This window comes from Artibeus jamaicensis, unplaced genomic scaffold (genome assembly GCF_021234435.1).
Source record: "Artibeus jamaicensis isolate MK-2021 breed Jamaican fruit bat unplaced genomic scaffold, CSHL_Jam_final contig_867, whole genome shotgun sequence".
In the NCBI taxonomy this organism is placed as follows: domain Eukaryota; kingdom Metazoa; phylum Chordata; class Mammalia; order Chiroptera; family Phyllostomidae; genus Artibeus; species Artibeus jamaicensis.
In genome coordinates this window covers 7,633,901-7,660,767 of record NW_026521995.1, presented here as the reverse complement: position 1 = coordinate 7,660,767, position 26,867 = coordinate 7,633,901, and the positions used below count along the sequence as shown (strand labels likewise).

Below are 26,867 nucleotides of genomic sequence, written 5' to 3'. Positions count from 1 at the left end.
CCTTGAGACACTTGCTAATCTGCCCACAAGCCCAGAGAAGGTGGAAAGAGGCTTTGGTAGCAGCTCAGCCCCTCCCACATGTACCCAGACCTGGCAGAGGCAGATAAATTCTGGGATTGCTTTGTAGTTCCAGACAGGTAACCCAAGGCTGGTTATAGGCAGCATCTGACATTAACTTGCACCACAGTCTGTCCCCAAAGGCCCCCAAAACAATACACACAGTGATGGACTCCAGAGCACAACCCAATTAGCTCCAAAAGTGGCACACTAAAAAGAAGATCTTTGCCAGCACCAGATCCTGCTAGGGTGAATTCTACTTCATGGAGTCAACATCAGCACAGAAGCTCAGACACAGTAATGAGGGTCAATCCTCATAGCCAGCCAGCCTGACAGCCAAAACCACCCACAAATAGGCCAACAGCAATCAAGACTAAACTACAACAGAAGAGCTCACATAACCCACACAAGGGAGATTCCTGGAGCACCAAGACCAGGTGATTAGGGAGACGCACAACTGAGCCCCACGAGATACTACATAAGGCCACTATACCACGACTGGGAGACATAGCAGATCTACCTAACGGAGAGAAAGAAACACAGAGAGGCTAACAAAATGAAGAGACAAAGAAACATGCCCCAGATGAAAGAACAGGAGAAATCCCCACAGAAAGAACTAAGTACAATGGAGGCAAGCAAGCTATCAGATACACAGTTTGAAATAATGGTTATGATACTCAATGAACTTATGGCAAAAACGGATGTACTCGGAACTTAAAAAGATAGCATAACAAAGAACAGAGAAACAATTAAAAGAACCAGACAGAAATGAAGAATGCAATATCTGAAATGAAGAATACACTAAGATGAATCAACAACAGATGAGATACAGCAGAGGGCCAAATCAGTGACTTGAAGGACAAGGTAGTAGAAAACACCCAACAACAACACCATAAAGAAAAACAAACTGAGCTTTAAACAGGAGCAGTATCACAGCCAATGAGGTTCATCCAAGACGTGACTACTGCTAAAACAAACAAACAATAACAACAAAAAACAACTAAGAATTGTCTAGGGCCATCAGGCCTAACAATATCCACACCATAGAAGTACCAGAAGAAGACAGGGAGCAAGGAATTGAAAAACTATTTGAAGAAATAATCACTGAAAACTATCCTAACCTACTTAGAAAAAAGTTTACAAGTCCAAGAAGCACAGAGTCCCAAACAAGATGAACCCAAAGAGGCCCAAGCCAAGACACTTCATAATTAAAATGGCAAAGGTTAAAGATAAGGAGATAATCTTAAAAGTATCAAGAGAAAATCGTTAGTTATATACAAAGGAGCTCCCATAAGTCTGGCAGCTGATTTTTCAACAGAAACACTACAGGCCAGAGGAATGGCACAAAATATTCAAAGTGATGCAAAGCAAAGACCTACAAACAAGATTACCCCACCCAGCAAGGATATCATTTAAAACTGAGTAAGAAATAGTTTTTCAAAAAAAAGCTGAAGGTGTTCAAGATAACAAAATTTATATATGCCACCTACAAGAGAACCACCCCTGAACAAAAGACACACACAGACAAAAAGTAAATGGATAGAAAAAGATATTTCATGAAAATGAAAACAAACAACAAAGCCAATGAGACAAAATAGACTTTAAAACAAAGGCTATAGCAAGAGACACAGATGGTCATCACTAATGATTTAAAAAAAAAAAACCATTAAGAGTAAATAACCCTTTTAAAAACGCATGCACCATCATAGGAGTTCCAAATAACCCTTATAAAAATCCATGCACCCAACATAAAAGCACCTAAATTTAAGAAGCAAATATTGATAGACATAAAGGGAGAGATCAACAGTAAAACAGTCATTTAGGGGACTTTAATGCTCCACTGACATCAAAAGACAGATTTACCAGGCCAAAAAAAAAAAATCAGTAAGGAAACAATGACTCATTAGACCAAATGGATTGAATTAATATTTTCAGGGCATTACACCCTAAAATGGCAGAATATACAATTTTTTCAAGTGCACATAGAACAATTTCCAGGAGAGACTATGCATTAAGCTGTAAAAGAAGACTCAATAAATCTAAGACTCCAATAAATCTTGGAATAATTTTAAGCATCTTCTTTAACCCTCATAGTAGGAAACTAGAAATCGAATACAGAAAAAACAAACTGAAAAACACACAGTGCTAAATACCATGTTCCTAAACAATGAATAGGTTAACAATGAGATTAAGAAAGAAATCAAAAGGTACCTTGAGACAAATGAAAATGAAAAAGTGACAATCCATAATCTATGGGATATAGCAAAAGCAGTTCTAAGAGGGAAATTCATAGCATTACAGGCCTACCTCAGGAAACAAGGAAAATCTCATATTAGCAATCTAACCTTATACCTAAACCAATCAGAAAAAGGACAACCGGAAAAGCCCAAAGTAGAAGGAAGAAAAAAGTTAAGATCAGAGTGAAAATAAGTGAAATAGAATCTAAAACACACACACACACACACACACAATGAAACCAAAAGCCAGTTCTTTAAAAAGGTAAATAAGATTGATAAACTGTTTACTAGACTCCTCAAGAAAAAGAGAGGCTGCAAATAAATAAAATAAAAAATGAGCCCTATCTGGTGTGGCTCTGGATTGAGCACTGCTGGCCTGTGAACCAAAGGGTTGCCAGTTCAATTCCCAGTATAGGGCATATGCTTGGATTGCAGGCCAGGTCCTGTGAGGGCATGTGAGATGCAGCCACACACTTGTGTTTCTCTCCTTCTCTTTCTCCCTTCCTTCCCCTCTCTAAAAATAAATAAATAAAATACTGTTTTAAAGAAAGAAAAAAATTTAAATAAAACAGAAGTAACTGACACTATAGAAATAAAAAGGAATATAATAAGAAAATGCTACAAAAAATTATATGCTAACACACTGGACAATTCAGAACAGATTAAATTTCTAGAAAAATACATGCTCCCAAGAATAAGTAAAGAGGGATCAGAAAATCTGAACAGACCAATTAAACCAATGAAATCAAGGCAGTTATCAAAAAACTCCCAACACTCTTTTTGCCACATCTACTGCAAGGATAAAGACCATTTTAGCAATCAGACTGTCAGAACATTCCAGAACATGTCAAAATCCCTTTAAAGGAGCATACAGTTTTTGTGAAGGCCCAAGAGCCCCCTGTGGAGGAACTTCAATCACATCAATGTAGGACTCACTCTCCTTGGAAAGTAAAAAAGAAGCTCCAGCCCTGGCTGGTGTAGCTCAGTGGATTGAGTGCGAGCCTGCCAACCAAAGGACTGCGGTTCTATTCCCAGTCAGGGCACATGCCTGGGCTGCAGACCAGTTCCCAGCAGGGGACCCACGAGAGGCAACCGTACATTGGTATTTCTCTCCCTCTCTCCTTCCCTTCCCCTCTAAAGATAAATAAATAAAATCTTACAAAAAAAAAAGCTCCAGGTTGACAAATGGTGGGGAAACAGAAATCAACTGGCCACCACTGGCACCATCTGTAGTCATGTAGATGTACAGAACATGAACAAAGTGATACAATGGCTTCCATTACAAACGAAGTCTCCGTGTGCTCACTTCCCCATCAACATAGTAATTCAGGAGAATGGCTCTCTTGTTGAGATCAGAAATTTCATAAACAAAGTAAGATCTGCAAGATTTGGAGGAAGGTACATGTTGCTTGTTCACTATCACAAGCCCAGAAAAAAAGTTAATTATTCAATAAAACCACATCAAGCTTGTATAAAATCCAGGTGTTTTGATTCAGAAAGTCACAAGAGTTAAAAACAAGGGTATCAGAAAATTTAATGAATGGTATCTAGTTTTGAAAAAGGAACAGCTCAACAGGCTGATGAATGAGATCTAAGTGGTCTAACTATAGAAAGAGCAAGATGCTAAAAGATTCTTTGGGTTTATCTGCAGTATTTTAAAGATGCAATAAAAGCCATGTACTGAATTGTGGCAGGGGAAACACTCAACAAACCAAAATTGTGGGCATATGGCTTCACATGTGAAATTTATTAAACATTCAAAGAACTAGTGCCTATCCCTCTTCAAACATTTCTTAAAAATTCGGGAGGGAAGACTCTCAAACCATTTCATGAAACTAACATTATTGATTCGAAAACCAAATTAAGACACGACAAAGAAAGAAAATTATAGGCCAATATTCCTGATGAACACAGATGCAAAAATCCTCAACAACATATTAGCAAAGTTAATCCAGCAACACATAAAAAAAATAATACACCATGATCAAGTGAGATTTATTCCTGGGATGCAAGGTTAGTACCATACCTGAAAATCAATTAATGTGATACATCACATAAGCAAAAATTATATGATTATATCAACAGATGCAGAAAAAGCATTTAATAAAAACCAGTACTCTTTCATAATAAAAACTCTAGACAAAGTGGGAATGGAGGTAATGTACCTCAGTATGATATAGACAATATACAAGTTCTGTCCAGAAAAAGTGCAGCCATTGTTATATGAAACAAGAACAGTTTGTGTGACATCAACGTAACCTGGCAGCCAAGGAGAGTAGACTGGAATGCACATGCATTAACAACGATGGCTTCACTGTACTTGTTGCAGTTGATGCTGTTGAGTGAGCATGTGTACTATGTGGCCATCACACTCAAAATAACTGAGCAGTTAGAGAAACGAATCTGCCTCAAATTTTGTGTTAAGCTTCAATATTTCTCTGCAGAAACCATTCAGATAATTCAGAAGGCTGTGGCTGTAGGCAACTGGTGATTGGCAGCTTTATCGTGACAATGCACCTGCTCATGCATCATGTCTGGTGCAGAGTTTTTTGCGAGACATCAAATCACCCAGGTGACTCAGCCCCCTGCAGCCCAGATTTGGTGCCCTGCAACTTCCGACTCTTCCCAAAACTAAAACCACCTTCAAAAGGGAAGAGATTTCAGACCATCAATGAGATTCAGGAAAATGGGACAGGGCAGATGATGGTGACAGGAGAACTGTGTGAGGTCCCAAGCTGCCTACTTTGAAGGGGACTGAGGTGTCATTGTCCTATGTACAACGTTTCTTGTATCCTTTTCAATAAATGTCTTTTTTCATATTACATGGCTTGAATCCTTCTGGACAGGCCTTGTATGACAAATCCACAACTACCATCATACACTCAATGGGAAAAAACTGAAAATATTTCCCTTAAGATCAGGAACAAGACAGGGACATCCACTTTCACCACTACTATTCTAAATAGTACTGTAAGTTCTAGCCACAGCAAACACACAAGAAGAAATAAAAGACGTCCAAACTGGAAAGGAAGAAATATAACTGTCATTTGCAAGTAACATAATAATGTATATAAAGAACCCTAAAGATTCCACAAAAAAGAATTAGAACTGATAAATGAATCCAGTAAAGTAGCAGAAAACAAAATTAGTATTTAGAAATCAGCTGCATTTTTATAAACCAAGAATTAACTATGAAAATGAAAACCTAAGAAACAATCCTACTTATAACTGCAATTAAAATACCTAGAAATAAATTTAACCAAGGATGTAAAAGCCTGTTATTTGGAAAATTATAAGATACTAAAGAAAGAAACTGAAGAAGAGAAAAATAAACTGAAGCATATACCAGGGTCATGAATAGAAAGAATTAACATCAATAAAATGTCCATAATACCCAAAGCAATCTATAGCCTCCACACAATTCCTACCAAAATACCAATGACATGTTCACAGAACTAGAACAAATATTCCAAAAAGTTTTATAGAACCAGAACAAAAAGCCTGAATAGCCACAGCAAACTTAAGAGCAAAGTTGCAGGTATCACACTATCTGATATCAAACTATACTACAAAGCTATAGTAATCAAGACGGTATGGTAATGGCATGAACACAGACACACAGATCAACGAAATAGAATAGAGAGCCCAGAAATAAACCCACACCTAGATGGGAGATTAATATTTGACAAAGGAGGCTAGAACATACAAGGGTGTAAAGACATCCTGTTCAATAAATGATACTGGGAAAATGGATACATTTAAAAAGAAAAAAATTTGACCACCTTCTTACACCACATATAAGAATAAACTTAAAATAAATTAAAGACTTAAAGATTTTAAGCCATAACACTCTTAGAAGAAAAATAGGCACTAAAATTTCTGACATTTCTCACAGTAATGTTTTTTCTGATATATCTCCTCAGGCAAGGGAAACAAAAGAAAAAACAAATGGGGATTACATTAAACTAAAGTTTTTGTATAAAGAAAACCATCAACAAAACACAAAGACAATCTATTGAATGGAAGAACATATTCACTGATATATCTGAAAAGGGGTTAATATTCAAAATTTATAAAGCACTCATATGTCAACATCAAAAATGCAACAATCCAATTTAAAAAATGGGCAGAGGATCTGAATAGACACTTCTCCAAAGACAACATACAGATGGCCAATAGATATACAAAAAGATGCTCCACATCACTTATCATTAGAGAAATGCATATTAAACCACAGTGACTTATCACCTCACACCTGTCAGAATGGCTATCATCAATAAATCAACGAACAACAAACAACTGAGAGAATGTGGAGAAAATGGAACCCTAGTGCACTGTTGGTGAAAATGCAGTTGGTGCAGCCACTACAAAAACAGTATAAAGTTTCCTCAAAAAATTAAAAATGGAACTGCCTTATCACCTAGTGATTCTACTTCTGGATGTATATCCAATGAAATCCAAAACACTAATTTGAAAAAACATATATACCCCTATGTTTACTGCTGCATTATTTACAATAGCCAAGACATGGAAGCAAACTAAAATAGGTGACTGGATAAAAAAGTTAGTACATATACAGAATGGAATATTTCTCAGCCATAAAAAAAGAATGAAGTCTTAGAATTTGCAACTGCATGGATGGATATAGAGGGAACTATGCTAAGTGAAATGAGTTAGAGAAAGATAAATACTGTATGATTTTACTTACTTGTGGAATCTAAAGAACAAATAAAGTTGATAGAGAGTCATAGTTACAAAGAACAGACTGACAGATAACAGAGGGGAGAGAGGCTGAGTGGGTGAAAAAAGTGGAAGGATTAAGTACAAATTGGTAGTTAAAATATTCATGAGGATATACAGTAGAGCACAGAGAATACAGTCAAAAATATTTTAATAACTATGTATGGTACCAGGTGGGTGTTGGGAACATCAGGCGGAACGCTTTGTAAAGTATATGATGGTCTAACCATTATACTGTATACCTGAAACTAATACCAGATAATATAAAATGATATTGTAAACTGTAATTTAAAAAATACAAATTTTTTAAATAATAAAATTGTGAACTCCCTTTATCTCAGAACTCCCAATCCTCTTTACATCCTATTTTTCAACCGTAATCTTTTATTACTTAACATACTCTATTATTTCTTTATATACCACATCCTTGTCTAACTCCTGTTAGAATAAAAACTCCATGGGGGCAGAAACTTTTTTTAGTTCTTCTATCCCAGTACCTAAAACAGGGACTGTAACTTAGGAGACAGTATTAAATATGTCAAAATGATAATTTCATTAACTTGGCTATAAACTAGCATTCATCCATTTTACTTACTTAAGATACAGATGTTACAGATACTGAAGTTACAAAGATCAGTAAGAGCCTCCGTGCCCTCTACAGATACGCTACTCTCTCAGCACTACCACATGTTTATGTGGAAGCTTCCCGAACCCTGACTAGTACAGTTTTTATGGAGGCATCATCATATAAGTACATTCATTAACCCCATTTCCAGTCCCTTTCTCTTCTAGAGAATGTGAGGTAGGGAGAAAGTTTCAAGCTTCTAATGAAGGTTTGGTCTTTCTAGTAACCAGTCACCAACCTGTAGCTATCCAGAAGCCCATCAACAGACACCTAATTAGAACAGAACATACTCTGTATCACCTAGGAAATTCCAAGGGATTTAAAAGCTCTGTGTCAAGAATAGTGGTCAAAGACCAAACAGTTGAACAAAAGATGCTCCTAGTACTCCCATTATTTAGGAGATTTTGAGTTTTAGGAGGTCTGTACCAGGAAATGGTGGAAAAGACCAATACATATATTTTCTATTAACCACACCTTTAGAATCATATGTTGACCTTACACAGTCAATGTTTGAAGAGGTCAAGAGAAACTGTTTAACTTACTCCTTTAACGTGCTCGAAGGTGACATTTTTCATCTGGACAGGATCTACTGCAGAATCAAGCCCCGTTGTTGTCCGGAAGCGGACTAAAGGAAAGAAAATGTTTATAAATTAAACAGATCAATAAAACTCCAACCACCTTCTTTTTTCAGATGCAAGAAAGCCCACATAACTTCACATACATTAAATCAGAGTGAGAGACAGAAACTAGGTCTTCTGGATTTCTAGACCACATTCAAGGAATAAATGACATCTTCATATTTTTCCAATTAAAACTAAGAATCATATTCCTCTTCTTGTAACAACTACTAACAGAAATGTTAAACCAATGGTTCTCAGAGTCCAGTGTGTTTATAAATCGCTTGAGGAATGTGTTAACACAGATTTTCGGGACAGAGCCCTGCACATACAGGAAAAGGGCCCTGCACAGTTTGTATTTTAACAATCACCTTTAGTTACCCTGACACACTGGTCAGGCAGCTATTCTCCCAAGTATTTTCCCTTATCCTAGCACACAAAACTGACACTGATATTAAAAGAAAAAGGTCAACACTTCCAGTTTTCAAATGAACTTCTTCCTCTGACAACTATTATTATTTGCCCTTAGATGATTTATGAGTACTTACGTCATTAAGTATAAGAAAGACAGAAAAAGTTTGGTAGGACAGTAAAATATTTGAGATCAATTACAAGGAACAAATAAATCAACTACAGGGAATAAAAAGCTTTCTTAAATCTGTCCCCCTCAAGTAAACTACCATACTAGAGCTATAAATGAGTAAATGATGAATAAATGAGTATAAATGAGTAAACTGATGAATTTCTAATTTCCTCAGAATAAGTAAAATATATGGTCTTTAAAACAGATTGAAATATAAAAGCCAAAAATGAGTAGGCAAAAATATAGAGTTAACAAGAAACACTTAACATATCAAAAGACACAAGTCAGGTCCTGGCCAGGTGGCTCAGTTGGTTGGAGCACTGTCCCATACACCAAAAGGTTGCAGGTTCAATTCCTGGTCAGGGCACATACCTAGACTGTTAGATCTCTGGTTGGGGTGCATAGAGGAGGCAAGCAACTGATGCTTCTCTTTCACATCAATGTTCGCATCAATGTTTCTCTGTCTCTCCCTTCCTCCCTCTCTACAATTAATAAACACATCCTTGGTGATGATTAAGGAAAAAAGAACATACAAGTTGGAAGAGCAATTTAAAACAGTAATTCTAGAACAGACATTAATTGCTTTAGCCCACTAAATTACTTGTTTAAAGATGTAGGCAGATAGACTTAACAAATAATCCATATAAATTTGCAGCAGGAACACTTGGACCTAATAAGAAAAACTACAGTAATTTCCCAAAGGCAGTGATTGTCATACTGTAATATATATTTTGCTTAATATAAGACATCAAGCAAGAAACAAAAGAATAATCAGAGCGCGTGCCATCCCCTCTACCAACCAACCAATATTACTCTATCACCCCTATGCTGGTTCTTTTTTGAAAACAGAAGGAAACAAGAGATGGTGAATCTAGATATAAGAACTATTCCTGTATGTTAAAACCTCATCTTAGGCCCTGGCTGGTGTAGCTCAGTGGATTGAGCATGGGCCTGTGAAGCAAAGGGTCGCTGGTTTGATTCCCAGTCAGGGCACATGCCTGGGCTACAGGCCAGGTCCCCATAGGGGACACATGAGAGGCAACCACACATTGCTGTTTGTCTCCCACTCTTTCTCCTTCCCTTCCTCTCTCTCTAAAAATAAATAAAATATAAAAACAAAACCAAAAAACCCTCATCTTAGGTTTCATGCTACGAAAAAATTTTTTAACTATCTTGGGCTGTATGTAAGTTCTGGGAAGTCCTGACCCAAGTAAATTGATGTTCTTAATTGTACCTTAGCTGTTTCCTCTCAAAATGATCACAAAGAGAAGAGAACACGGGGTAAAAACTAAATGGCAGTTGAAAGGGCAATCAGAACCACTTAAACCTCACATTACTACTTCACTTTAGACTGGCAAACTGAAGAAGTACAGGACATCAATCTTTAAATAAAGTTAATTTATCAATTTGTCTTTAAAATAGAATCTGTGTCACTTTGTGCTATTATAAAATTCTGCTAAATGGTTTTTTAATTTAATAATTGGACAGGTATTATTTTCTAAAAATCTAGAAAACCAACCACTACTAGAAGATGAAATAACATTTTCACTCTAACACAATCCATGGAACTTTCACAAAAATGTTATTTTCTCAAAATGGGTTAAACTTAAATTTTTACAGTGCCTAAAGAAACTTTTCTTATAATCCGCAGAACAATGTAAATATAACAAGTCCTCTGACATGGCAGATAGTACACAATTATAAGAGATTAAAACTTTTCTACTTTAATGCAAAAAAAAAAAAACCCTCAAAGTGAACCAATCTGAAAAGTCTTGAATTACAAATGAAAGGCCTAGATCCTAGACTATAAACATGTTTTATGATGTTTTTTTCTCTAAGTCTTAACTAGACTATGAAAAAGAAATGAGAACGTAAAAGATCTTTTTTAATTAAAGTAATGTCGGGTACATTACAAGAGCCTTTACCAGATAAAAATGGGTTTTTTAAGAGTCCGTAAATGCCAAACAGCAGCAGAACAAAGAGAATCAGACGAGTTCGCCTTAGAGAATCTGGTGGAAAAAAGAAAAAGTCTTCAATCAGATGATATCAATGAGAAATGACAGTTCAATGAAATGTAAACATTAGGTTACTGATGGAATCGTATTTCATCATATGCAATTTTAGAACCTGGTGTTCTTTTGCATAATTGCCATGATATACTTTCAGCATCCTGCCAAGGAGTTATTTCCATTTCTATACAGGTTCAGTTATAAATATAATAGAATATAACCAAAGGAAAGATGGATAACAAATAGAAAAGTTATGCATAATAATTTGAAGGTAGGACTATGACTTTAAGATATTATCTTCAAACATGAATGTCAAATTAGCTTACCATTGGTTTTTTGTGTTAGTGCTTGAGCTTTCAGAAAACCCTCTGCAAAACCAGTTTTAAATGCATCTTGATGAGCTTCAGGTATGTTTTTTGTTTTCATGAGTTTGTCCAAAGTCTCAACATCTGATCCCCTGTCTCGCAAAAGAAATCCCTAAATAACAAACAACACAACGGTACTGATTGACTGTACAGGCAATAACACCCACCAGAAACATTCTGACCACTTACACACACAAAATTCACTGAAATTCTAGAATTTTTAATTTTACTGTCAATGTGACAAATGTTATTAGAACTCAATAATGCATTACTTAATCAATGGATAGAAAATCAACACTGGATCCAATAACCATATCAATCAATTACTATAAAGAAATTCTGTAAGAACACTGTAATGAAAACAGGTCAACTTAGGGTTCTAAGGGCTTGATGTTTACACTCCTTTAACTGTACTACAGGAAAACTTCATTAGTATATTAAATGTTTACTGAGCACATTTCATGCAGCTGGCACTGTGTAGATTCTGAAGATGCAAAGACGTATGAACAATGATCTGAATGTTTTCCATCTACTGAGGAGAGGTACATAAATAAAGTTTTGATATTATATTATAAGTACAAGGTATGGTGATAGAGTAAATGCTACCTAATACCTAAGAAAGTCAAGGAAGGCCTTCCAGAGATGGGACATCTTAGCCACAGAGCACAATCAGCATAAACATTGACAAAAGCCTGAAACAGCCTTTAGTGGTGAAGAACTATAAGCAATCTTCTATCACAGAACTTTAAGATGCCACGAGAGGAAGGGAAGGGGTACAGACGGGGCTACACAATGAGAGATGCAAACAGAAAAATGGTAGGCAGAGGACACATGATAACATCCTCTGCATACCATGGCAGGTGACAATAAAGCAGAGGAATACAATTATTCCATGTAATGCATTTTAGAGACAGGTGAGTAGCAGTCTGGAGGCTAAATTGAAATTAAAAGGCATAGAGATTACATGAGTGTCTATAACCATTTCTTGCCTAGATCACTCTAATAGTCTGTCTATGCAATAGAACTAGGTGGGAATAAAAAGAGAGATTTAAGAAATATTTAAGAGGCTGGATCAATAGGATTTTAGTGATCAACAGGAGTTAGTGATTAATGGATGTAGGAGTAAAGAGAAGCTGGGCAAATCAAAGTTGTTCAGCAGGCTTCTAGTTTGAGTGAATGCCACTTCTAAGCAGGTGTAGGTTGGTAGGAAGAAAAAACAGAGGGAATATTTCTAATAAGCCAATGGAGAGACAGGTTTTGCACCCAGAAGAGTTGTAGTTATGATTACATGGGTTATTCATCCTTTCCTGTAAGTAAAAAAAAAAAAAAAAAAAAAAAGAAAGGGGGAGAATCAATCAGACTACAAAAAAAACAACAAAACAGATACTGAAAGGCAAAAAAAAGGTCTAATTACCTTCACAAATGATGGTGCTATATACTGTGTTTCTGCTAATCTTTCAGAGGTGGACTGTAGGCGTCGTGTCCTTGATTTTAACGTTTTAAAACCCCGAGACTGTATAAAAACTAAATGAAACAATATCACATTTACTTCTCACTGTGAATTTTTACAAGGAAAGAATAATGCCTAAGATTCAAAACGCTGACAACCTATCTGTACATCCTAGGTTTCTGTCTTGTTTTTTAACACAGTTCTTTCCCTGACACTTCAACACATTGTCATTAAAATAAACTTAATCTACATAATTAACTTTACTTCTTTTGATAATTTAAAAATGTTTTTAAAAAACCCCATAGATGGTGCCCTGGCTGGTGTATCTCAGTGGATTGAGTGCGGACTGTGAACCAAAGGGCCGCTGCTTCGATTCCCGGTCAGGCACATGCCTAGGATGCAGGCCAGGTTCCCAGTAGGGGCCATGTGAGAGGTAGGCACACACTGATGTTTCTCTAACTCTTTCCTTCCCTTCCCCTCTCTCTAAAAATAAATAAGTAAAATCTTTGAAATAAATAAATTGTGCAAAGCAAATTCATAGTAAAAAAAATATATATGAGTATCAAATAAGTAATTGTTCCCTAATTTCTCAAATCCCACTCCTATTTCCTGTAAGTAATCTCTAAGTTAGTAATTCCATAACTATACTTCTATGTACTTAAACACATCTTCTCTATAAAAATAGTATGTAGCTTTCTGCAATTGTCTTTTTTTAATTTACTATATTATGGACATTTGTCGAGATAGGTCAGATAGTACATTTGATTTACTGGCTGTTTACCTTTCCAATTTTTATCTAAGCATACCAATTTATTCAACCATTTCCCTACTCCCAACATTAGCTGTTTCCTATCTCTGTCTCTCTTTTTTTTTAAAGATTTTATTCATTTATTTTTACACAGGGGAAGGGAGTAAGGAAGAGAAACATCAATGTGTGGTTACATCTTACGCACGGGCCCCCCACCGGAGACCCGACTGGCAACCCAGGCATGTGCCTTGACTGGGAATCGAACTGGTGACTCTTCGGTTCACAGGCTGGCACTCAATCCACTGAGCCACACCAAAAAGGCAGTTTCTTATTTTTTTTCTTGTATATATGATCTTTCAGTATAGATAGACTAAATTCCTAAAAGTGAAACTGTAAGGTTTACAAGATTTAACACTAAGGAATTCCTGTCTATAACATTATTATCCATTTATATGCCTACCAATGAATATGATGATCCTTTTCTCCATAGCCTTTGCATCAATGGATAATATAAATCTTATTAATTTGTACTAATCTGATGCACAAAAAGAAGTACCTTGTTTTAATCTGCATTTTGGGTTAGAATTGAGAATAGAGAGCTTTGAAAAATATTTTTATTTTTGTTGAATGTTTTTATCCTTTAGTGAACTGACTATTCATTTACAGACATGTTCAATTATAGAATATGGGCGTCATGTATACTAACTTTAGTTACATATATTTTAAACATTTAATGTCTTTCTCTTTCAATTAAGTGATACAGTAATTTATAAAATTGATGCAGCTCTCTTAATTTGTAGTTTTCTGCACTGTATTTTGATTAGAGTCCCATCCACAAACTATGATTTTAAAGGTGGTCTACTGACTTCATCTGATACTTTATATTTTTTTCTCTTCAGACCTTTACCTATTTGGAACTTCTCTTTTAATGTAAGAAAAGAAAGTAATTTTTATAATATATATCAAAGTTTAAAATCCACTTCTTGATTTTCATAACAAGTCTTTAGGATTTTATTGAAATTGTACTAAATTGATAAATTTGGGTGTATATTGATACAGTTATAACACTAAGTCCTTCCAAAAAGAATTATGATACTTTTCTTTTTATTTTACTCAGCTCATCTTTTATTTCCTTCAGTGGACTTTTCTATGTATATACGTATGTGCATATACATTATGTTGCATGTGTAAGAATAAAATATTAAGTGGGTTTTGGAGAAACTGTACATAAAACCTTTTGCTAGAATTAAAGAAAGCTACTGATTTTTAAAAAATATTTTATTTATTTATTTTTAGAGGGGAAGGGGAGGAGACGGGGAGAGAAATATCAATGTATGGTTGCCTCTCGTGGGTCCCCTGCTGGGAACTGGCCCGCAACCCAGGCATGTGCCCTGACTGGGAATCGAACAGCGATCCTCTGGTTCGCAGGCCTGTGCTCAATCCACTGAGCTACACCGGCCAGGAGAAAGAAAGCTACTGATTTTTATGCATTTATCTCATATGGTACCAATGTAATAAAATATTACTATTTCAGTAGCCTTTCAGTTGATTTTCTTGAAATTTTATGGTAAATAATCATATCATTGCTAATTATAATTCTCCCCCTTCTGCTAACTTATACATAAATTCCTTCTTTTTCTTTTCAATTACACTGCACAGAACCTCCGAATCAATGCTGCACAAAAACAGGACACTAAACATCTTGTTCTTAATTGATATCCTAAAGAAATTAATTTTTTCAAGTATATTTCATTGATTATGCTATTACAGTTGTCCCACGTTTTTTCCCCTTTGCCCCCCTCCACCTGAGACCCCCTTCCTTCCAGCAATCCCCCCCCCCCCAGTTCATGTCCATGGGTCATGCATATAGGTTCTTGGGCTTCTCCATTTCCTATACTATTCTTAATGTGCTCCTATTTTGCACCTAACAATTATGTCTTTTCATTTTATTTATTTATTATGAGACACAGGGAAAGGGAGGGAGAAAGAGGAGAGAAACATCGATGTGTAAAAGATACATGGATTAGTTGCCTTTTACACACCCCCAACTGGGGACATGGCCCAGATTGGGAATTGAACCCACAACCCTTCGGTTCACAAGCCAGCACTCAATTCACTGAGCCACACCAGCCAGGGCCAATTATACTTCTTAATCACTGTGTCTTTTCCCACATTTACTCCCTTTCGCCTCCAGCTGATAATTCTCTATATAATCTCCATATTTATGATTCTCTTCTTGTTCTAGTTGTTTACTGAGTTTTTCTGTTTTTGTATATTTTAGGTTAGGCCATTGACAGTTTTGAGTTTGTTGTCATTTTACTGTTCATAGTTCTGATCTTTTTCTTAAATAAGTCCCTTTAATATTTCATATAACAAGGTCTTGGTGATGATGAACTCCTCTTTAGCTTTACCTTGTCTAGGAAGCATTTTATCTGCCCCTCCATTCTAAATGATAGCTTTGATAGTAGATTAATCTTTGTTATAGATAGATCCTTGCTTTTCATCACTTTGAATACTTCCTCCCGGTCCCTTCTGTTCTGGAAAGTTTCTTTTGAGATATCAGCTGATACTCTTATGGGAACTCCTTTGTAAGTAACTATCTGCTTTTCCCTTGCTGCTTTTAAGGTTATCTCTTTAACTTCTAGCATTTTAATTGTGATGTGTCTTAGTGTGCCCCTCTTTCTGTCCAACTTTTTTGGGACTCTCTGTGCTTCCTGGCCTTAATTCCTTTGCCAAAGTAGGGAAGTTTTCATTTGTTATTTTTTGAACTAAATTTTCAATTTATTGCTCTTCCTCTTCTCCTTCTGGCACCCCATGATACAGATGATAACACTTTTTGAGATGTCCCAGAGTTGTCTTATTCTCTCATTCTTTAAATTCTTGCTTCTTCATTCCCTACTGGTTGACTGTTTATTTCCTCATGTTCCAAATCCTTGATTTGAACACCTCCATCCTTCCCTTCACTGTTGGTTCCCTTGGATTTTTCTTTATTTCACTTAGTGTAGCCTTCACTTCTTTCCTTATGCATTTGCCAAACTCAATGAGTTCTCTGAGCAACCTGATCTCCAGTGTTTTGATCTCCAGTGTGTCTCCCCAACAAACTCTCCTATAAGGCTGGGAGTTTCTCCCACCACCTGAACCTGCACAAGTTTTTTCCAATCAGAGGTTTTGAAGGTTTATTTCCCCACACTGGAACCCTGGGTTGCGCGGTCTCTCTTGCTTCCCAGTTGTCCTCCTGGTTTAACTTCACACAAATGTGGGACCACCCACTCCACGAGATGCTGACTTGCCCAGTCCTCAAGCCACCACCTTGCCTGTACTGGTCTTCTAGCCACTGCCTTGCCACAAGTCCTCTCTGCCCCAGCTGCCTGCCCCTCCTACTGGTCTGGATGAATATTTCTTCTCTCGCTCCTCGGTTGTCACACTTACATAAAGTTAGATTTTTTCTGGAAGTTACGATTTTTTAAAATTTTTTGGTTTTTTAAAGTATATTTTATTGATTATGCTATGACAGCTGTCCCATTTTCCCCTCTTCATTCCCCTCCACCCTGCACTTTCTCCCACCCACACTCCCCCCGCCTTTAGTTCACGTCCATGTATCATAAGTTCTTTAGCTTTTCCATTTCCCATACTATTCTTGCCCTCCCTGTCTATTTTTACCTACCATCTATGCTACTTATTCTCTGTACCTTACCTTATCTACCTATCTCCTCCTCCCGCTCCCCTGTTGCTAACCCTCCATGTGACCTCCATTTCGGTGGTTCTGTTCCTGTTCTAGTTGCTGGCTTAGTTTGTTTTTGCGTTTTAGGGGTGGTAGTTAATAACTGTGAGTTTGCTGTTCTTTTACTGTTCATATTTTTTTATCTTCTTTTTCTTATGTAAGTCCCTTTAACACTTCATAGAATAAGGGCTCGGCGATGATGAACTCCTTTAACTTGACCTTATCTGAGAAGCACTTTATTTGCCCTTCTACTCTAAATGAAAGCTTTGCTGGATAGAGTAATCTTGCATGTACGTCCTTGCCTTTCATGACTTGGAATACTTCTTTCCAGCCCCTTCTTGCCTGTAAGATCTCTTTTGAGAAATCAGCTGACAGTCTGATGGGAACTCCTATGTAGGTGACTGTCTCGTTATCTCTTGCTGCTTCCAGCATTCTCTCCTTCATTTTTATCTTGGCTAATGTAATTATGATGTCCCTTGATGAGTTCCTCTTTGGGTCTATTTTCTTTGGGACTCTTTTGAGCCTCCTGGACTTCCTGGAAGTTTATTGCCTGTGCCAGACTGGGGAAATTTTCCACTTGTTGCTCTTCCTCTTCCCCTTCTGGTACCCCTATGATTCGGACATTGGAACATTTAAAGATGTCCTGGAGGTTTCTAAGACTCTCATTTTTTTTGAATTCTTGTTTCTTCATTCTTTTCTGTTTGGTTTTTTCTTCCTTCTGGTCCACTCGATTGACTTGAGTCCCAGTTTCCTTCCCATCACTATTGGTTACCTGTGCATTTTCCTTGATTTCGCTTAGTGTAGCCTTCGTTCTTTCATCTAAATTCAACCAATTTTGTGAGCATCCTGATCACCAGTGCTTTGAACTATGCATTTGATAGGCTGGCTGTTTCTTCATCACTTAGTTGTGTGTTTTCTGGAGCTTTGATCTGTTCTTTCATTTTGGCCAAAAAAAAAAAAATAATAATAACAATAATTTTTTTTTTGGTATTGACATGCCTGTTACGCAGTAAGAGGCAGAATCTTAGGTATTCACCACAGTGGGGCAACCCCCATCACTGGGTTGTTATGCTGTATGTGGGGGAGGGGTCCAAAAGAGAACAATGGCACTTGCTCTGCTGTCTGTCAAATTTCAGTCCCTTCTAACCCTTCCCCCAAGCAAGCTGGGCCATTCTGGTGCTGATTCTCAGGTGGGTGGGTTCATGTATGTTCTAGGACCCTGTAGGTCTCTCCAACAAACTTTTCTGTGAGGCTGGGAGTCTCTCCTGGCACCTCAACCCCCATAGGTGTTTTCAATTGGTGTTTTGAGGCCTTATTTTCCTGCACTGGGACTCTGGATTGTGTGATCTGTCTTGCTCCCCAGTTTTGCCTGGTTTATCTGCATGCGAATGTGGGACCGCCTGGTCCGTTGGCTGCCTTGTGCGCCATGCCCAGCTTGAAAATCGCCACCTCACTGGGTCTGCCCTTTGCCACTCCATGCCCGGGTTCTGTCAGCCACCCCTTGTATGCCCGGGGTTGGTCAGCTGCTGCCTTGTGTGCCCAGTGCCACTGCTTTTTGTGTTGCGACCCCTCTCCGCCCCTCCTACCAGTCTGGATGAATGTGCCTATTTTAACTCCTCGGTTGTCCTATTTCCACACAGTTCAATTTTCTGTCAGTTCTGATTGTTATTTTGTTTCTAAATTGCTGTTGTCCTTATTTGGGTTGTGCGAGAGGTACAGTGTGTCTATCTATTCCTCCATTTTGGCAGGAAGCTATTTTTTTGTTTTTAAATCTGTTGTCCTTTTAGTTGTGCAAGAAGTTAAACTGTATCCACCTATGCCTCCATCTTGGCCAGAAATCTGTATCACACACCTTTTAATCACAGACCGCAATAGCATTACTTTTCTTCTGCAGTCAATTAACATGAAAACATACTTCTTTCTTGTGCTCCTTTATTTTAATTCTTAACACATTCTAAAGTTTTTCAGAAATATTTATAATTTCTATATGTAGAATTTCTTTCTTTCTTTCTTTCTTTTTTAAAGATTTTATTTATTTATCTTCAGAGGGGAAGGGAAGGAGAGAGGGAGAGAAATATCAATGTATGGTTGCATATCATGGATGCCCTGCAGGGAACCAGCCTGCAACCCAGGCATGTGCCCTGACTGGGAATTGAACAGCGATCCTCTGGTTCACAGGCCTGCACTCAATCCACGCGCTACACCAGCCAGGCAGAATTTCTATCAGCAAAATTGATCCTTTTTATCTTCTTTGTTGCTAATATTCTAGTATCAGTCATTTTATGAAACAAACTGGGAAGCCTATTTTACCTTTTCCTTACTGAAAAAAATTTTCCTAATCCTAGAAAACAAAATGTAGCCATAAGCCCTGGCTGGTGTGGCTCAGTGCATTGAGTGCCAGCCTGCATACTGAAGTGTTCCCAGTTTGATTACCAATCAGGGCACACCCCTAGGTTGTAAGCCAGGTTCCTAGTAGGGTTGCCTGAAAAGCAACCACTCACCGATGTTCCCTCTCTTTCTCCCTCCATTTTCTCTGTCTAAAAATAAATAAATAAAATCTTTTATAAAAATGTAGCCAGAAATCCATCTGAGCCTACTTCCTTTGGGACAAAAGAATTATGCTTTAAAACTATTACCTTTTATGCTGGCTGGTGTGATTCAGTGGATTGAGAACCAAAGGTCACCAGCTCAGTTCCCAGTCAGGGCACATGCCAGGGTTGCAAGCCAGGTCCCCAGCTGGGGGTGTGTGAGAGGCAACTGAGAGATGCATCTCCCATACATCAATGTTTCTCTCCTTCTCCTTCTCCCTCCCTTGCTCTCTTGAAAAGTAAATATATAAAATCTTTAGAAAAGAAAAATCTATAACCTTTCAAATTTTATGATTACTATTTTATCTCTTACTGAGTCCATTTTGCTAATTTGTAACTTGGATAATTACCCATTTCAACACATTTTTATTTGTAATATAAAATTACACAAAGTACCTTGTAATTTTTAAAAGTTTTATTACATGTGTCTCAGGTGCACTGTATCATTTGACTTCTGTATATACTACAAAGTGACCACCCCTCAAAATGTAGTTACTATCCATCACCATACAATGAACACCCTTCACCCCTTTTGGCCCACCTCCCTACCCTCTTTCTCTCTGGTAACCACTAATACGTTTTTTTGGATCTATGAGTTTTTACATTCTTTCCTTGTTGATTTGTTTTTCAAGATTCCTATATGAGTGAAATCATACAGCATGTCATTCTCTTTCTGAACATTCTTATATTTTAATATTCTTTATCGGTGGCAGGTCCCACTTTTCACTTCTAATATTGTTTGTATTTCCTTATTGCTTCTTAATCAAGTTTGTAATAGTTTATTTTTTTCAAAGTAAATTTGTTCTTGGTTTAATTAAGTAAAATGTTCTTGCTGTCATATTCATTTAATGTTTGTTTTATCCATATTAATTTTTCACATTTAAAAATTTTTTTCAAAATTAATTTATGTGCAATCTTCCTCATTTCCTAATAAATTATACAATGCTCTGAGGATCAGTGTATCAGCAACCCAAACATTTTTTAACTTTTTTTTTAACATATATGTTTTAAAGATTTTTATTTATTTATTTTTTTAGAGAAAGTAGAAGGGAAAAAGAGAGAAAGAGAAACATCAATGTTTGGTTGCCTCTCATGTGCACCCCACTAGGGACCTGGCCCATAACCCTGGCATGTGCCCTAAAGCGGGAATTAAACCTGCGACCCTTTGGTTCACAGTCCAGTGCTCAATACAGTGAGCTGCACCAGCCAGTGCTCAACACAAACATTGTGATATGCAGATTTTCATTATGGTTCATTATTAATTGTTTATAATTTCAGTTCTGAGATTTCCCTTCGGTCACAGGAAACATAGAAAAATATCTACCATATTTTTTACCTATTCTTTCTGTTATTTGACTTGTTTTATTATATGATTAGAGAACCTGATCTCTGAGCTATAAATGCTTTGAAAAATGAAGATATATTTTATACCCAAATACATGGTTAGTTTTTATATTCCATAAATATTTTAAAGTATAGCATCCTTACAGTGTACAGATGATGCACTGTAGAATTGTGCACCTGAACCTGAAACCTGTATAATTTTGTTAACCAGTGTCACCCCAATTTATTCAATAAAAAGGAAAAAAACAAAACAATAAAAATATGTCATCCTTAAGTATAGTTCTGTCTTACACATTACCAATTTCTTCAGAGGATTATCAGTCTCTGTTCAACCTCATGCCTCTTTCACGCTAAAAGTTTTCCTCAAGCCCTGACTTCTATAGCTTCTATGTGTGGCTGTGAACCAAAGTGTCCTCAGTTCGATTCCATGTCAGGGCACATGTCTGAGTTGCAGACCAGGTCCCCAGTAGGGGCTGCATGAGAGGCAACCACACATTTGTATTTCTCTCCCTTTCCTCCTTCCTCCCTTACCCTCTATAAACAAACAAACAAACAAAATCTTTAAAAAATAAAATAAAAATAAATTAAAAAATAAAAGTTTTCCTCATATGTGGAAAGTCTTGCTAATCCACTGATATGGTCAATGTATTCGGAATACAAAACACAGTGAGCAGGATACCTTCGGTGTACGACTCAAGTCCAAAAGTAAAGCTGGAATACCCCCATCTTGCTTCCTTCTCTGGCATCAAGGCTCAGACAAGTAGGATTCAGAGACAAACTCCTCTTGACTCGCATGCACACACCCATTCTCCCATATAACAAAGGTGTTTTTGCTAATTGTAGCCAAAAATTTAAAAGCTGTAGGAGCTCTGTGACTGACCCACTTGTGGCAATCTTTCAACTGTTTACTGTATCAATCATCCCAGATCCCACTATTATTGATTTAAACTTCAGAGTTTTTCCAAAGTTCCAATGGAAATAGTACACACCTCTGATATTAATCGGAGTTCCATAATGGCAGGTAGCATCTGTCTTTTTTATTTATCACTGTCACCTAAAATCCAACACTAGTGCCTGATATATTATCGTATAACCATAATGAATATGAATCAATATATATTCAATTTTGCTATCAATTTGATGCCATCCACTTTATAACTAATGTAAAGTCCTCAAATTTCTGATCCATTGATGAAATCACTCTCTCTTGCCCTGACTTCTCATTTTGCTACTTTTTTTGTCTTGCAATTGGATTTTGAAAATGACGGAAATATACAAATGTGCTTATTTAATTATTTTGAAGCAGGTGTAGGAAAGTACCCTAAAATACTTTACTGTGGCACTGTCGCTCCCATTTAAAATTTGGCTCCTACTTTATATTTTTCGAATAAATAATTACATACCCAAACTAATCAATAACAAATACTCTGTAAGTTTTACTGTGAGCTACAAATGAATGTTTAAAATCATTAGCATCATTAAGAAAAACAAATCAGCCTGGTGGTATAGCTAGTGGAGAGGGAGGAGGGGAGGTTCTCTCTTCCTTGAAAAAAAAAACATCAAATATATTAAACATACCTATTTTTTTCCAAAATAAATAAAGTTGTTGCTTCATACCTGGCCAGTACTGAAGATCTGAACAAATGCTTTTAAGAGTTCTTGAATGTCGCCTGTACAAGCAAGAGGAACGCAAAGTACTAAGTACATCTATGTAACCTGGAGGGAAAATGAAAATAATAAATGTTCTAATTGCCAAACCATGTAAAATCAAATAAAACAATTATTAGAAAAAAACAAAATGAGTTTTGCCTTGTATGTGTAAATAAGGCATATACGTTAAGCTAAAGTTACTTTTAGTTAGGAGTATAAAAAGATAAAGAATCATTATTTCCTAAAGATAATTTAAAAATCTCTAATGAACAATGTGGTAAAACCAGAGGTACTGCTTTCTTGCTCTCGTAAAGCTTCCACAGTTCTTTGGAACAAAGAAAGCTCCTTCCATAGCTATAAGCCATGAATACTTTGGTGTTCCTTCATAACTCTTACTCTTGACTAATAGGCCCCATCCAACTTTACATCCATGTTTGTAAAAGGTACACAGAAACAACAAAAACAATGGTTCTCATCTATCCTACATCCCAATTAGGAATCAGGAATTCTTCTGAGAACACTTAGAGTGAAGTCAGAACCCCCTTTCTAATACTTCTGCCTACCTAAGCCTAGAAAATGGCTGGCAGTAAGAGAAATGACCTTATAAGGAAATGTAAATATGCAGATTAGAAGAGCAATACCAATGATAATAAACAATAATAGTAACATGGTAACAATAAAGATTTTATTCTACTGAAAAATTACTATGGGCCCCAAGTACTTTAAATTGTTTTATCTGGTCCTATAAAGTGAGATAATTATTTCCTCACACTGATGTGGAAAAACAACAACTTGGAAAAATTAAGTAAATATCATAGTCAGTCAGTGGCAGGACTGAGTCTGATCCTATTCTATCCCTCACTCTTAAGCACTAAGTCTCAGGGCTTCTCTCAGGTAGCAGACAGGATAGCACAAAAAAAGATAAGCAAATAGAAGCTGATTTTTCATCTAAGCCCCAAGTTCAAAATATTTTCATTTTTTCTCACTCCTGAATTATTTATCTTCCAGCCCTTACTTACATAAATTAAAAGCGCACGCGCGCACACACGCACACAGAATTAGCAAATGAATTAAGTTTATACAAAGCACAGTTTCCAATCAAACCTTCAACATACTTGCTCACTCTTTTGTTCCTGGGCTTTTTTTCTTTTCTTTTTATAGCTTGTACTGATTTGAAGTCTGGTCTTCTGTCATAACAGAACAGGTATTTCTGACAAACCTCTAACATTCCTTAAGTATCATTCAAAAAGAAATTAATAAACCTGATATCCCTTTCGACAAAATGTCCACTTATTATAATTCCAGATTGTTAAAAGTCTCCAGAAAATATGTAGACATTCTATAAAAGGGACTGTGACTGTTCCTTCAATATATCATCAGAGATCAGTAGTATGTTACCTGGAATTCAAAATATATAGTATGTTCTATTATATCCTGGAATAAAAAATGGATCCTAGTGGAAAAACTACTCATTTGGAGAAGTTAATCTTTTATTTGGTAAAATCTAAATGAAGTCTATAGTTTAAAATAAGAAATATATATAATAAAAAATAAAGTAATGCATCAAATGTTAATTTCTCAGTTTTGACAAATGTACTGTGGTTATGTAAGTAGTCAGCATTAGTGGGGAAGCCAGGTAAAGTGTATACAGGAACTCTGTACTGCCTTTGCAACTTCTCTGTAAATCTAAAGTTATTCCAATATAAAAAGGTAGCCAAAAAATGAAATGAAGGAAGGAAACAACTCAGCAAAGGACCTGGTACATAGTGAATGTTAATAAAATGGTACCTACCATAATTGTTAATAGTATTGAAAGTTAAACAAAAAATATACTACTTACCATATTTATTTTCAAAGAAGGACTGTGCAGAGACATGAGAAGTATGCCAATGCGAAGAACTGTTTTTGCCCTTACAAAATCCAGGAAGTAGATGGTCTACCAATCGATCAATCTGTCCAATTTTTAATTCCGATAATCCAAGGTCCCTTAAGTTAAGCACAGGCTGTAAAACATTAAGCCCACCAAGTAAGCATTAATATTATCAAGATATTTAATTTATAGAGTACTTATCAGTTGAAACAATATGGATTTAAAAAATCTAACAAACATACTGGTTTCTTTGTTCTTTTTAATATTTAAATATTTAAATACTTATCAGTTGAAACAATATGGATTAAAAAATCTAACATACTGGTTTCTTTGTTCTTTCTAATATTTAAATATTTATATACTTATTAGTTGAAACAATATGGATTTAAAAAAATCTAACAAACATACTGGTTTCTTTGTTCTTTTTAATATTTAAATTGGTGAAAATATTTCACACTTCTAGTTTTCCTGAGGTCAATAACGTGACATTTGACAAAGATTGAAAAAATATATATTCCCAGTGGTATCATCACCAGTCCTTAGAGCTTTAAAGCATCCTCCAGTCTCTAATGCCCTTAAAAACCCATTTGACAAATAAAGGGTATGCTCTGCTACCACCAGATACCTCACCGCTCTGGCCTCATTGCAGAGATCCTTCTTTGAGCTGAGAGGTTCTGTGGTTACCCATACCTAACTTCTAATAAAAAAGAAACAAAACAAAGTAAAAAATGTGTGAAAACCATGTACTATACTTACATAAAACAGTTCTAATATACGCAGCATTAAGAAAGGAGCTCCTACCCTTTGCAACAACATGGATGGAACTGGAAAGCATTATGCTGAGTGAAATAAGCCAGGTGTTGAAAGACAAATACCATATGATCTCACCTTTAACAAGAAGCTAAACAACAAAACAAACAAGCAAGCAATATAAAAACAAAGACACTGAAATAGAGAACAGGGGGACAGTGACCAGAGGAGAGAGGGGAGGGAATTTCAGGGGAAAAAGGGGAAGGATTTATAGGAACCAGTATAAAGGACACATGGACAACAACTAAGGGGGGTGGAAATGGGAGGGAGGTGGGGAGCACAGGGGGAGGGTGGGCTGGGATGGGAGTAAAAGACAGAAAAATGTATTTGAACAATAATTAAATTTCAAAAAACAGTTCTAATATGACTACAAACAGATAGGGATGTGTTATTTTACTGTCCACATGAGCTGACTGGGAGACACTAAAGACTGGGAACAATTACAAGCCCCAAACAGCTAGAACTTCAAGTAAAGAGAGCAAAAATAAACAGAACAAGTATCAATTTGTTTTAATTTATGTAAAGTCAGATTCATGAATTCTGTAGTACTAGATTGACGTCCAGGGGTTTGGCACTTAATAAGCTTTGTAACAGGTGATTCATATTCTCAGAATACATCTGCTCATTAGTAAAATATCTGTGAAATATATCCTGCGTGTTTCACAAGATAGTACAGATCAATGGAAGAGATAATACTTTGTTCATCTACATATTCTCTCCTACATAGTAAGATATTTAAAGGCATCATGACATAAAACTTGTTTTTAGTATATTCTTTAATATGTTGGATGAAGTACCTATATACCACCAAGTATGTTATTGTACTAAAATACTCATATTTACAAAGAATATTATGTGGTATGGGATAGCTCACAGTCTCTGCAGAAGTGTCATGAGTTACCTGTGCCTTTATACTTTACAGTCTATTGTTGATTACTGTAAAAAGTACTACAGATGAAAAAAAGAAAAAAACAAAGCTAAATATAAATATACTTTTCCAAATATACACACGATAACTTACTATGGAACTGCAATAAAAATAAGTCAAATGACAACATTTGATGTAGCATTTACAAAATGCAGAGTCTGCAATAAAAAGTCAAAGGCACAAAAAAATATATTTTAACTTTAAAAATAACTTAGCACCCTGGCTGGTGTAGCTCAGTGGATTGAGCACGGGCCTGGAAACCAAAGGATCGTGGTTCAATTCCCAGTCAGGGCACATGCCTGGGTTGTAGGCTGGTTCCCTGCAGGCCCGTTCCCAGCAGGGGATGCACAAAAGGCAACCATACATTGATGTTTCTCTCCCTCTCTCCTTCCCCCCTTCCCATCTAAAGATAAATAAATAAAATCTTAAAAAAAAAAAAGCATTCCTTTTAAAATAAATAAATAAATAATAAAAATAGCTACAGTTACACTTTGCTTATTTTTTACCAACATGTAGCTAACAGTC

The 26,867-nt window shown here is 36.4% G+C and overlaps 1 protein-coding gene across 1 annotated transcript in view; it reads right to left on the bottom strand.

The window, feature by feature from the left end:
• YME1L1 (YME1 like 1 ATPase) overlaps positions 1 to 26,867 on the bottom strand; it is a 69,157-nt gene that overhangs the window by 28,278 nt on the left and 14,012 nt on the right. Inside the window, exons 3-8 of the mRNA XM_037137947.2 lie at positions 24,575 to 24,737; positions 22,702 to 22,800; positions 12,648 to 12,757; positions 11,195 to 11,345; positions 10,785 to 10,868; positions 8,202 to 8,284 (exon numbers count right to left, since the gene is read on the bottom strand). Of these exons, the coding sequence (XP_036993842.1) occupies positions 8,202 to 8,284; positions 10,785 to 10,868; positions 11,195 to 11,345; positions 12,648 to 12,757; positions 22,702 to 22,800; positions 24,575 to 24,737 (690 nt within the window). The remainder of the gene's footprint in view (positions 1 to 8,201; positions 8,285 to 10,784; positions 10,869 to 11,194; positions 11,346 to 12,647; positions 12,758 to 22,701; positions 22,801 to 24,574; positions 24,738 to 26,867) is intronic.